Here is a 14,525-nt window from a genome sequence, read left to right on the forward strand (position 1 = left end):
CGTACTTTACTAAATCGATAAGAAAGGTAATGTGATTTGTATTTGTTTACAGTTTCTCCCCAAATCTTACCATTCTCTTTTGGTGATGAACCATCTAACGCTGGTGATCCTGTTGCAATACAATGTGTTGTATTAAAAGGAGATTCTCCGTTAGAAATTGTTTGGCTATTCAACGGACAAGAAGTGAAACTTGACTTTGATGTACTTATTTCTAAAGCGAGTAAGCGTGTAAGCACACTCAGCATCGATTCAGTTAAAGCTACACACGTGGGAGAGTATACATGTATAGTAAGGAACGCCGCTGGAATGGCCAATTCTTCCGCTTATCTACATGTAAATGGTAGCTATCGAGTAATTTGTATGAGTATTTACCCTAATTTACTTTTCCAATATCCTCTTTCTTATGAGGCTTACCAGGGATTTTGATCTTCAAGAAGTATCGCCTTTGTAAAAGGGTTGCGAGTCTCATACATTTTATACAAAACTTCGAAATTTTATAAGTTCACTACTATGTCGTTTACTTATAGTAACAAATATACTCGTGACTCGTCGTCTATATATAAAGATTGTCTGAATACGCAATTTCAATTGTAAAGTAAATTTAATACTTAGAGACAAGATTTTTATTGTTGTGACTTCTCATGGATAGAACTAATGAAACCAACCACTTAAATCCCGGCGGGCGTGTGAAGACTTATGCAATTATTCAAGATAAAAATCCATAAACAGTGCTGCATCAATTCAATCTTTTGTTTCTACACGTTTTAATTATCTCCAGTAAATAGTCCCTTATATCCTATAAGACTAAATTTGTCTACTTGGTACAAACAATATCAGGTCTGTGCTATTGTTTACCATATTATGCAACATTAAGGTCGATGCTCTTATTTGCTGAACATATTTTATAATGCATAATAATGCAAACGTTGCTGTAATAAACTAAAATACGAATATAAATATTCACTTTATATCCCTCCTCAATTACTGTCATTTTCACTTGGCGAAGAACCTGCGAATACTGGAGATCTTGCAGTTCATTGTGTCATAATGAAATGAGATTCTCCCATACAATTGTTCTGGTTTTTGAATGCCCAAGAAATAGAATCAAATTTTGATATTCTTATTTCTAAAGCAAATAAACGTGTTAGCACGTTCAGTATAGAATGAATATGGCGGAAATTACACATGCATCGCAAGAAATAATGCAAGAGTAATTAACTATACTGTTAGTTTGCATGTAAATGGCACTAAATGTCTATTTCATGCTAAATTATTTTCCCATTGTTCACTTACTCTTGTGGCGCATAATCTTTCACCTACCTTGTGTCCCTGTATACTTAGAAGGCCTCCTTAGTTTTAGAAATATGACAAAATCGTGTGTGATTTATTTTATACAGCAGACTGAGACAATATATCAGCTATATATATGTATATGAATAAACTACTAATTTTTATATACTCCTATATGAATCATTTCAGTTGCGCCTCAAATTTTACCATTTTCATTTGGAGACGAGCCTGCTAACGCTGGTGATCCTGCTGCTGTACAGTGTGTTATAACAAAGGGAGATTCACCTCTAAAAATAGTTTGGTTGTTTGATAGTCGTCCAATTCAGTCAGATTTTGGGGCCTTAATTTCTAAAGCAAGTAAACGTGTCAGTATGCTTAGCATAGAATCAGTTACGGCTAGACATGTTGGAGAATACACATGTATTGCAAGTAATGATGCTGGATCTGCCAACTTTACAGCTTATCTAAACGTGAATGGTAGTAGTCGTTGTAATTCTATACTTCGCAAAAAAATGTGCATTTATATTACAGTTTATCTGTTTTTCCTTCTTTGCTTTCCCCACTCTCCTTTTGTTTCCCCAGCTTCAAGTGCAATAGTTGTCAAACAACATGCTTAGGATACAATTCATCTTGCATATACGGGATTGTCTCGTTGGGATTGATATCTTTATTTTCTTTATAAATGATTTCCGAAGGACTAATGAAAGAGAAATTAATGTTGTTTCTTGTTAAGTTCATTTGATAAGACTAACACTGACATTTATTTATATTATACAGCTATAGAATAGACCACTATCACGAACAAGATACACGTAAATGACAATCGAAATATAATATTTTTTATTGTTATTGGGAATTACAGCGGTTCAAAATATTGAGTTTTTATCTAATTCAATTGAATTGAATTCATTATCTAACTTCAAAAGTTCCAATATTTAATTACAGTGGCACCACAGATCTTACCCTTTTCTTTTGGAGAAGAGCCTATTAATGCCGGGGATCCTGTTGCGGTCAATTGTGTTGTAGTAAAAGGGGACTCACCGTTAAATATAGTTTGGTTGTTCGATGGCCGGGACATTCCATCAGATTTTGGTGTAACGATTTCTACAGCAAGCAAGCGTGTCAGCATGCTTAGCATCGATTCAGTTACAGCTAGACATGTTGGGGAGTATACATGTATTGCAAGAAATGATGCAGGGTTATCCAATTCTACAGCTCATCTAGATGTAAATGGTAGTACTTGTTCTAGTAGTTTTGCAATACACATTCCGTTGTATTTTATTTTTCTTCCTTATTTCTTTCCCTTTCCCTGAATCCGTCGATCTATCAAGAATATCTTTTAAAGATTATTGCACAACTAAAAATTTTCGAAAACATATTAGTCCGCACAATAGTTTCCAATCCAATTTAGTTCAATATACGCCTGATAATATTTGAATTTGATTACAGTGGCTCCGCAAATATTAGCTTTCTCTTTTGGAGAAGAACCTATTAATGCCGGAGATCCTGTTGCTGTCAACTGCTTTGTAGTGAAAGGAGATTCACCTTTAAAGATAACCTGGCTCTTCGATGGTGAAAGTATTCCATCAGATTTTGGTGTATTGATTTCCAAGGCAAGCAAGCGCCTAAGCACCCTTAGCATTGATTCAGTTACAGCTAGACATGTCGGAGACTACACATGTACTGCAAGAAATGATGCTGGATTGACCAACTCTACAGCTCATCTACACGTGAATGGTAGCACTTGTTTTAGTGCACAACTCTCAAATATGTATATAGCTTATTTGTATTTTGAATTTCCATATTTGCCCTGCCTTAATTTTCTTCCCTAAATCCATCCATCTATTTGGAAAATCTTAATCATTATCGTACAATGACTTTTAAAAGGAAAAAATAAATAAATAAAAGGAAATTAGAAATACACCGTAGTTCAGGTTAGCTAAATACATTTTAAAATTACAATATTTGAACTTTATTACAGTGGCTCCTCAAATATTACCTTTCGGTTTCGGAGAAGAACCTATAAATGCTGGTGATCCTGTTGCTATTCAGTGCTTCGTAGTAAAAGGAGATTCACCATTAGAAGTAACCTGGCTTCTTAATGGTCAAAATATTCCATCAGATTTTAATGTGATGATTTCCAAAACAAATATACGTATCAGCACACTGAGTATTGATTCAGTTACAGCTAGACATGTTGGAGAATACACCTGTATTGCAAGTAACGATGCTGGATCTGCCAATTTTACAGCTTATCTAAATGTGAATGGTAGTAGTCGTTACAATCCTATAATTCGAAAAATATATGCATTTATATTATAGTTTATTTATATTTTCATACTTCCTTTTTCTCTCCCTCTAACCAGTCTCAAGTGCAGTAGCTTTCAAAATAATAATAATAATAATAATAATAATAATAATAATAATAATAATAATAATAATAATAATAATAATAATAATAATAATAATAATAATAATAATAATAAATAAAATAAAATAAAAAATAAAAAAAAAATAAAAAAAACGCGCTATTTGTCGTATATGTACAGGATTGTCGCGTTAGAACTTCTATATTTATTTTCTTTAAAAATGATCATCCGATATATCCAACACAAGTTACTTTTGATTCATATAAGAGGATATTGTTTGATAAGATATACGGTCACTTATTTATATTATAGAGCTATAGAACATATGACTATCATGAAGATACACGAGAAAGATAATCGAAATACAATATTTCTTGTTAGTGGCAAATAAACTAGCACAAATACTGAGTTTTTTTCTTTCTTTCGTGATTCAATTCAATTCATTCATTGACTTTGAAAGTTTCAATATTTCATTTACAGTGGCACCGCAGATTTTACCCTTTTCTTTTGGAGAAGAACCTATTAATGCTGGGGATCTTGTTGCGGTCAATTGTGTTGTAGTAAAAGGGGACTCACCGTTAAATATAGTTTGGCTGTTCGATGGCCAGAGCATTCCATCAGATTTTGGTGTACTGATTTCCAAAGCAAGCAGGCGTCTAAGCACACTTAGTATTGATTCAGTTACAGCTAGACATGTTGGAGAATACACATGTATTGCAAGAAATGATGCTGGATTATCCAATTCTACAGCTCACTTAGATGTGAATGGTAGTACTTGTTCTAATACACGTTTCACAGTATGCATTTTATTTAAATAATGTATACTTTTATTTTTTCTCTCGCATTTTCCTCTCATTTTCCTTACCTTAAATCCGTCGTGCTACTACAAATATCTTTTACTCATTTTCGTGGTATTGAAAATTTTCGATAACATGAAAGTTCGCACAGTAGTTTTAGCCCAGTTTAATGAAATAAATATTTGTCTTGACAATATTTGCATTTGATTACAGTGGCTCCACAAATATCACCTTTCTCTTTTGGAGAAGAACCTATTAATGCCGGAGATCCTGTTGCAGTCCATTGCTTTGTAGTGAAAGGAGATTCACCTTTAAAGATAACCTGGCTCTTTGATGATCAAAGTATTCCATCAAACTTTGGTGTATTGATCTCCAAAGCAAACAAGCGCTTAAGCACACTTAGCATTGATTCAGTTACGGCTAGACATGTCGGAGGATACACATGTATTGCAAGAAATGATGCTGGATTGTCCAATTTTACAGCTTATCTAAGCGTGAATGGTAGTACTTGTTCTAGTGCACATATGTGTATTAGCTTATTTGTATTTTGAATTTCCATATTTCACCCTACCCTAATTTTCTTCCATCTATTATGAAAATCTTAATGTTTATCGTACAATAGATTTTAAAAAAGAATGGAAGAAAAGAAACTAGTACAATAGTACATGTTTAGTAGTCTCCTTAGTTCAGGTTAACTAAAAACATGTATTGAAAGTATTACATTTTAAAGTTACAATATATGAATTTTATTACAGTGGCTCCTCAAATATTGCCTTTCGGTTTCGGAGAAGAACCTATAAATGCTGGTGATCCTGTTGCTATTCAGTGCTTTGTAGTAAAAGGAGATTCACCATTAGAAATAATTTGGCTTTTTAATGGTCAAAATATTCCATCAGGTCTCAATGTAATTATGTCCAAAACAAGTAAACGTGTCAGCGCACTCAGTATTGATTCAGTAACAGCTAGACATGTAGGAGAATACACATGTATTGCAAGAAATGATGCTGGATCAGTTAACTTTACAGCTCATCTAGGCGTAAATGGTAGTATATCTTGTATGGCAGTATTTTAATGAACTTTTTACTTAACTCTTTACTTATTATTTTCATTTAGTTTCCTCATTCCGTTTAAAACTTTTTTCGAAATCTAAAAATTAACATTTCGATAGTAATGAACCAGAAGAGGAGTTTTCAAAAACATTGATATGTTCTTTTTTAGAGTTCTTATTCCGATTAATATCTGACGAATTACAATATTTCAACTCAATTACAGTGGCTCCGCAGATATTACCTTTCTCATTTGGAGAAGATCCTATCAATGCTGGGGATCCTGTTGTGGTTAACTGCTTTGTAGCGAAAGGAGATTCACCATTAAATATAGTTTGGCTCTTTGATGGCCAAAAAATTCCCTCAAATTTTGGTATAGTATTTTCAAAGATAAGCAAGCGTGTTAGTGCACTCAGCATTGATTCAGTTACGGCGAGGCACGTTGGCGATTATACATGTATTGCCACAAACAACGCCGGATCTACAAACTTTTCTGATCACCTCAATGTAAATGGTAACAGTTTATAATTGTTTCTTTTTTTTTTTTCAATCATGAGTTAGTATTTGCTATAACCTTTCTTTTTTCTTTTTTCTTTTTTCTTTTTTTTTTTTTTTTTCAAGAAAACTTTCCATAAGATTCCAGCTGCTCTTTCATTCTTTATTTTCCTGTATTTGAACATGAATGTAGGATAAACGGATTCAAGAAGGGAATCATATACAACGTTGGTGGATAGATGAATGTTAGGTGAAAAAAATAAGTTTGCATTATAGGAATTCGCAAAACTTCGTGGGTTTGGAGAAGATATGAGTATTATTTTTTTAAAACTTTCTGTTTTAATTTTCTTTAAAAGGTAACATTTGAAGTGAGAAATTACTGATGTTTTGTCTCTATTACGTAGTTAAGTTTACGTATATGTAGTAACTTGCAGGCATATTAATTTTTTCAGTCTCTCCTGAAATTTCGCCATTCTCTTTTGGCGAAAAACCCGCTAATGCCGGAGATTTTGTTGCTATTCAATGTGTGGTCACGAAAGGTGATTCACCTCTTCAGATATCGTGGTTATTTGATGGTCAGCACATTGAGTCGGATTTTGATGTGGTAATTTCTAAAGCAAGCAGGCGTGTTAGTACACTCAGCATTGATTCAGTGGCTGCGGGACACGGAGGAGAATATACATGCATTGCGAAAAATGTTGCTGGCTTTGCGAACTTCACTGCTCGTCTAAATGTGAATGGTAGTTAGCGTTTTCCTTTCTTTGAGAATGCAATATTTCATATTCTATCATATTATCATAATTTATGTTAACTTCCCTCAATCTCTTTTCCCTAAAGTCAATTTCTAGTTGATTATTCTGCAGTCTTCATAAAATACAAAAGTATGTAATCCTCAGATATTTTCAATACTATGGCTGTAAACTTGGAATTATAGACATAAAGAAGTTATGCGCTGCACAAAAGTATTACCTTCATTAATAACTTTTGTGTTAATTTTGATGGTGCAAAGTCGTAACTCACCAAGTTCTGGGTATATTTATGTACGTATTTTAAGAGAACGAAGTTGGTCACCACAAAGGCTCAGACGTTAAATAATTACTTAGATAATACAGAAGATCCAATGCGAGAATAAGATTTTTTTTTCTCTCCCATAAATACTTTAATCGTATTCTTACCCCCATGAATCAAATGAGAACAACCTGAACTATATAGCTGTATATTTTATTATGCGGTCCGTATCTAGTGAAGTGCGACTGGCGGAAGTTGTGAGGTAAGCCTTGACGAATACAATTAATTTATCAGAAAATATAACAAGTAAGTATATTTAATTGATTTATTATTTCAGTTCCTCCTCATGTTACTCCATTTGAATTCGAAGGTCCTGTGAATGCAGGTGACACTGTTCAAGTAGTATGCCATGTAACAAAAGGCGATAAACCTCTTCAAATAACATGGCATTTTTATGGCGAAGCACTTTCATCTCACATGGGGATAGCCACTTCAATGTTTGGAGATAGGGCCAATTTCCTGTCAATAAATTCAGTGTCACCTGGACATCGTGGAATTTATACATGCGTTGCTAAAAACATGGCAGGAGTGGCAAACTATAGCGCAGAATTACATGTAAATGGTATACTATTTATTCTTGTTTTCTAGTGCAATGTAAAGAATTCCGTAGTTTTTCTTACATTCTCCCCTTTTCCTGTAGTTCCTCCTTACATCATTCCCTTCTGGTTTGAAGGAGAAGCAAATGCTGGGGACAGTGTCCAACTGACCTGTTATGTATCAAAGGGGGACACACCGTTGACAATTACATGGAGTTTTCATGGTAAAGAATTATCATCACATTTGGGTATTACAACCACAAAAATAGGAGAGAGAACCAGTCTTCTAACTATATCGTCTGTTATGGCTGGACATACTGGGAATTATACGTGCACTGCTAAAAATGCAGCAAGTAGTACAAATTATTCAGCGGCTCTTTCTGTAAACGGTATAGCAATGTTACATTATTCGACTAAATTTTCTGCTTGATATGGTACTGATGTTTATTATTTTCCTTGAATGTTGTTTTTGTTTTCCTCTTGCTACCGCATAATGTTAGTCATTGAATTGTTAATGATGTCTTCCTAATCTCCTTTGTATATTTTGTTATTGAACATAAAACTTCTGTCGTGAACATATTGATGCTTTTCTCTCCTTTAATTAGATTCTCACATTGTAACGCTGGAGGCCCCATTATAAGAGATTAGGGCGACCATATTCATGTATATGAGATTGCTAAGAAATAACGATATAATAGATTATTAGATAAATGGCTTAATTTTGAAAATATAAGCCAAATGATTAGATAAATAATATTGTTTAAACTTGTTTCAGTATTAATATAAATATACTTCATACGTAAATTACTGTATCGAAATTACCAATAAATGATGGGTTCCTTTTCATCAGGATTATTATCTAGTCCGCCATTTGAAGATATGACCAATAAAATCTGTAGCGAGTACATGAAGTTTGAATATTGTAAAGGATCTGTTTTATCTTAAGTTTGAATATTTTGGAAGCAAATAATTATGATAAATACAAAATATTTTAGTCAAAGATTTTTTTTTAAAGTTTGATAATTGTTATTTTAGTTCCTCCGCATATCACGCCTTTCAAATTCGAAGGACCGGCTAATGCTGGAGATACTGTTCAAGTTACGTGTCATGTTCCGAAAGGAGATAGACCTCTTCACATTGCATGGCATTTTCACGGTGAAGCCCTTTCGACACATATGGGAATATCTACAATGATGATCGGGCATCGAGCTAATTTTTTGTCCATAACCTCTGTTAGTGCTGGACATAGAGGAATTTATACCTGCTTAGCTAGAAACGATGCAGGAGTAGCCAATTATTCAGCAGAGCTTCATGTTAATGGTATCAAAAACATTAGATTACATCAACTAGACGTTGTTTTTTGTTTGTTTACTTCCCAGTCCTTCCCCGCATTATACCTTTCGCATCGGAAGAAGAATTCAACACTGGCGAAAGTGTTCAACTGAATTGTCACGTGTCCAAAGGAGATCTCCCGTTGAACATATCGTGGAAGTTTCACGGAGAAGACATTTATCCTCACATGGGAATTACAATAACCAAACTTGGAGTAAGAGCAAGTGTTTTAATAATTACGTCTGTGACTGCAGCACATACTGGGAATTATACTTGTACTGCAGAAAATGCTGCAGGTGTAGCTAGTTACACTGCAGAACTGAATGTTAAGGGTAGGAAACAGCTAGGATTTTTTTCTATTGTTCATTTATGTTATCTATTGTCATATTTCTGTTTTCCTATCACGCTCCTAATTATATTTTGGTACACTGAGTCAAGAAGAAAGAAAAGAGAGATACTGTGTTTCTCTTAAAAATAAATTATCAACCACACTGATAAACTAACCAAACCTTTATTGTTTTAACGTTACTGTGCCGTTTAAGGTGTAGCTGCTAACTACGTTGTTATCTCAATCTTGTCGAATTAGAGATGAAACTTCTTGAATGTCTATTTTACATTACTTTAATATCAGAACTATTTCAATTTTTGCTATGAAATTAGAATAAAACGGAAAAAAATCTTTTCCTCTTATTGATTCTTCTATTCGTTCAGAAATTGATCTAAGAACATAGTTGTAGTATCGTCAGTTTGGAAGATGTTGCATTACACGGTTTTCTGTGGCTTATTTAGAGATCCAATCATTGAGTCACTAATCTCTATTATATGAAGAAGTATCATATATTATTTTAACATTTACAGGTATTTCACGGAATATGCGTCGTTAACATAAAATAGTAGATGACAGTCATAATTGTGCTATATGACAGTCATAATTGTGCTATCCTTAAATTCAGCCGTTCCAAGTTGTAATATCCTCACAAATCTGTAATTACTACGCATAACTCCAGAACTTCATAGATTTTGGCTCAATTTGCCATAAAAGTAAACTCTTTATACATTATTCCTATCTACGAATGATAAAGTATAATTTGAAACGAATAAGGATCATGGGTAAGTGCAGCAAGAGAATATTTTTGCTCTCATTGGTATAAAACTAATATCTTCTTTACTAAGAATCCACAATATCATGTTTGGACGTGGTTTATTTTATTTTTCGTAAGTTATATCATCAATAACCTGTTATCGTCGAATAGTCCTTTCTCGTAAATGATCTGGTAATAATTTCATGTTTTCAGATATCGCATTTTGAATTCTGAACTCTTCACACACATTTTGCATTTTTTTAAAAATTATTATTATTATTTGTATTTCTACAATTAAAATGTCATGGACTTGATTTTGCTTCAGAGCTTCCACATATTGTACCTTTCTCACTGGAAGACGAGGTAAACACTGGAGAAAGCGTTCAACTGATTTGTCACGTGTCGAAAGGAGATAAACCAATAACAATAACATGGACTTTTCATGGGCAGGAACTCTCATCGAACGCAGAAATCACAACTACAAAACTTGGAGACCGATCGAGTCTTCTATCTATTGCTTCTACAATGCCCGAACACAGTGGAAATTATACATGTTCTGCGCAAAACAGAGCGGGAAGCGTTTCGTATTCTAGGGAGCTTCATGTACGCGGTATGACGACATCATCAAATATTTGATTTAGAATTTTGACATAGTTGAGTCGAATTTCTCCTTTCCCATCTTTCCTCAGTCGAAAATCAGCAATATAAATTATATCTTTAACTTTCTCCTTAACGATAATGAATTGTATTGCAGTGTACTGTACTCTTCTTAAGTTCTCAGAAAAATCTGAAACATATAGTTTCCAGTAGGGCCCTATTTACTGCATTATAATATATTAATATACTTTATTTTCTTTCAATCACTCAAATAAGTTCGTATAATTGTCTATTTTATTTTTCAAATTCTCGAGCGTAGATTCTTACAATACCATGCTTGAATAAAGCGGAATAATAACACTGTATTTAATTACAACTGTATTTTTATATATATGCATAGAGATACACTAATACAAATCATGTATGAAAATTAAATGAAAAACATACACCATGTCGTCATGTTCCTTTGTTCTACATATAAAAATATTTTCAAATAGGCGGAATATACTTTAAATTGAGTTCATCCGTGAAGAACATATCTTTTAGCATGCTAGAATTTATTCTTGAATATATGTACAATTAGCTTATATACAAAGTGAAAAATTAATGTAGAGGGGAAAATGTAGTATCAGCATTGCATTTATGTTAATACTTTTGTGGTTTTTCCTCATCCAGTTCTTCCTCACATTCTACCTTTCTCTGTGGAAGAAGAATTGAATACTGGTGACAGCGTACAGCTGAATTGTTACGTATTTAAAGGAGATAAACCGCTACAAATCACATGGAGTTTTCATGGAGAAGATTTGTCTTCTCACATAGGAATAACTACCACTAAAATTGGAGAAAGGTCAAGCATTCTTCTCATTAAGTCTCTATTGGCAGCACACAGTGGAAATTATACTTGCACTGCAAAAAACGATGCAGGTGTTGTGAATTATACAACAACTCTGCATATAAATGGTATGACGTATTAAAATATACCATTTTTGCAGCTATGAGACCAACTTCCTAAGAAATCTTTCCTATTTCCCTGAAATAACCCTTATTTTAAAATATATTGTATTTTTCTTTGACGTAAGTTTCATTAGCTATTTTGTAATTGACCTCAGTACTAACATTTAATCACGATTTAGTCAACGATTGGTTGAAGATCTAAACATTTTAACACACTTGGGGTCTTTAATATGTTCGGTAAAAAACTCCCAATGCACAGGAAGTTCTACTAATGTATGCCAAGTAGAATCACACGTATGGGGGATTATATTGTTGTAGGGAGAAAATATACTAACAAAACAGTTAATTAATTGGTACTTTTATAATGTATATGAGTAATAGAGGCCAAAGTGAAGTTATCTCAGTATATGAACATTATGCATTCCGTTTCCTCGAATATCTTTTGCTGAAAATTCTGTTTTTGGTACTATTTTAAAGAAAAAACTTACCGCATTATACCCTACTTGTTGGAGGAGACAGACCTCTTTTTATATCATGGCATTTCCGTGAAGAAGCATTCGAGAGTTTCCACTATGATGGCATAGCATTCAGCAAATTTCTTCAGTAATAGGACAGAGAAATATTCTGCTTCTGGCAATAAATGTGGTGGATATAGCCAATTATTCAGCCGAAATTCACATCAATGGTACTCTATTTTTCACTCATTGTTTTGAAACTTTTATTTAAATTGGTATTTTTATTCATATTTTCAGGTGGAACATTAAAATGATACCTTTTGTAATTCGTTTGTTGAACAAAGAAACAGAAAAATCGAGGTAAAAATTACATTCTTCGAAATATGTCAGGAAATAATTATTATTTGTCAGTTGATATAGACTTGATCTAAATGAATTTTGTGTCTGTGATTTTACTCTTAGATCACATAATACATAACATGCTTGCAGTATTTAACTCAGCTACTGTTTCAAAATCATCAATATGTAATTTAACATTGTCAGCCTAATCATTCAATTAACTGTCAGCATCTACAGGATTAATATGCTGAGTTTTGATTCATCATCACCACACTCCCATACATTATCATAACCACATTTATATATGTCGCCATATGGAATTCTTTGTTACTCACTCACGTATTTTATGCTTTACTTTTCGTGCTTTCGTCTTCCTGTTATTTTTTCTTCTTACTCAGTTTTTCATATCTGTATTACCTTTTTTTCTTTTTAAATAATAGTGCCTCCATACATTACCCCATTCGAATTTGACGGCCCTGCTAATGCCGGAGATAATGTTCAAATTGCGTGCCATGTTCCTAAAGGGGATAAACCACTTTATATATCATGGCATTTTCATGGAGAAGCATTGTCAACGCACATGGGAATCTCCACAATGATGGTTGGTCATCGAGCTAATTTCTTATCAATTGCTTCAGTCACAGGAGGACATAAGGGTATTTACACGTGCTTGGCACGAAATGATGCAGGCGTTGCAAATCATTCAGCAGAACTTCATGTAAACGGTACTATTAGTAGTTATAACATGAATTCAATTCAGGTTTCCTTATAGCAACAAACGAATGGTATAGCTTTAATAGAAATAAGAAAATACATACGAAATAAGCTCTAAAAATGTGTATTTTCATCAAATATTCGGTGAATCGTAACAGTTTTGTATAATTAATTTTTCTTGTCGTTTCGTCAAAATATATATAGTAAACTGCTTTCCATATAGTATGTAATTACACTTAATCAACAAGTAGTTAGCAAGTTCACTTTTCATAATTTTAGACTTAACAAAAACAAGTACATAGAAAGATATTTTAATTACATTTTATTTCATTGTAGAAAATTAATTTCTTTATTAATTTTATTAGCTATATGCTAAAATCATTGTATACCGTTCAGATGTTGCTTTATGGAATTTTGACATCTAACAATTTTTTAAAAAATCTGAATTTCGTTTTGTTAACTTTCTCCTCTAGTAGACCCCTTTCAATCCTCTTAACAAAGAATGTCTTCAAAATCCAAATTACAGAAGATTCAAAGAATATGCATACAATAGTTAAAACATCCGTATTTTAATTAGTTTTCGCTTCATTTCCTTCATTCCAACATTACTTCTGTAGTTAAGACACCTTTGCTCTCTTTTTCCTCATAGAGGTGAGTAATATGATTTGAAATTTCTCATAATTATGGGATTCAGTTGTGTGTTTCTTTACTAACATCTCTTAAGATTTCGATTTCCGCTTATTGACTCGTTACAAGTTAAAGGGTTTTATCACATGTGTTTTAAGGATCAGGGCCTATTTATTAATATATTATTCGTTTGAATAGTAAATGTTAAATACGTGTTAAAAAAGTACAGTCGTGCAACTGAATAAAGGGAATTTCACTCTGATTAATAGTGATTAATTATTGTCTTATCCAATAACAGTGCCACCTTACATTAGTCCTTTTGAATTTGATGGCCCTGCCAATGCTGGTGATACAGTGCAACTAACTTGCCACGTCCCTAAAGGAGACAAGCCATTTCATATCGCATGGCACTTCCACGGAGAAGCCTTGTCAACGCATATGGGAATATCCACCATGATGATTGGGCATAGAGCCAATTTCCTATCTATTTCCTCCGTAGCAGCAGGCCATAGAGGCATTTATACGTGTTTAGCAAGAAATGATGCAGGCGTAGCCAATCATTCTGCAGAACTACAAGTGTATGGTACCTCAACCAAACAATATGTGTAGTCGCTTTTGTGTCAAATTCATTATTTTAGTCTATAAAGCTTCTTGTTTTAATTATAAAGTTAACACATAGCGTATTAAATCGTTAGTTTTTAGTTAGTCTCTACCTTTACATAGGCTGTTCTGTAATTTAAATAGTACACGTTTGTTAGCATCACAATTATCCTACGAAATATAATAATGTTCCTTGCTTTTAATATAGGAACTCATGTGTACCA

General features: G+C 33.2%; 1 protein-coding gene across 50 annotated transcripts in view; it reads left to right on the forward strand.

The window, feature by feature from the left end:
- Positions 1 to 14,525, forward strand: part of Dscam1 (Down syndrome cell adhesion molecule 1) — a 302,800-nt gene that overhangs the window by 221,341 nt on the left and 66,934 nt on the right. For 4 of the 50 annotated variants that reach the window (XM_081758591.1, XM_081758581.1, XM_081758588.1 and 1 more), the window contains exon 13: positions 1,480 to 1,767. The exons of 39 other annotated variants lie outside the window; for them this stretch is intronic. In XM_081758591.1, coding sequence (XP_081614717.1) covers positions 1,480 to 1,767 — 288 coding nt within the window. Of the gene's footprint in view, positions 1 to 1,479; positions 1,768 to 2,739; positions 3,028 to 7,342; positions 7,628 to 10,340; positions 10,626 to 11,287; positions 11,573 to 12,800; positions 13,086 to 14,525 lie in introns of all 50 variants that reach the window. 7 more of the 50 variants (XM_081758585.1, XM_081758563.1, XM_081758592.1 and 4 more) reach the window with 5 other exon arrangements.

The sequence above is a fragment of the Thermobia domestica genome, chromosome 5 (assembly GCF_964235325.1).
Source record: "Thermobia domestica chromosome 5, izTheDome1.hap1.1, whole genome shotgun sequence".
In the NCBI taxonomy this organism is placed as follows: domain Eukaryota; kingdom Metazoa; phylum Arthropoda; class Insecta; order Zygentoma; family Lepismatidae; genus Thermobia; species Thermobia domestica.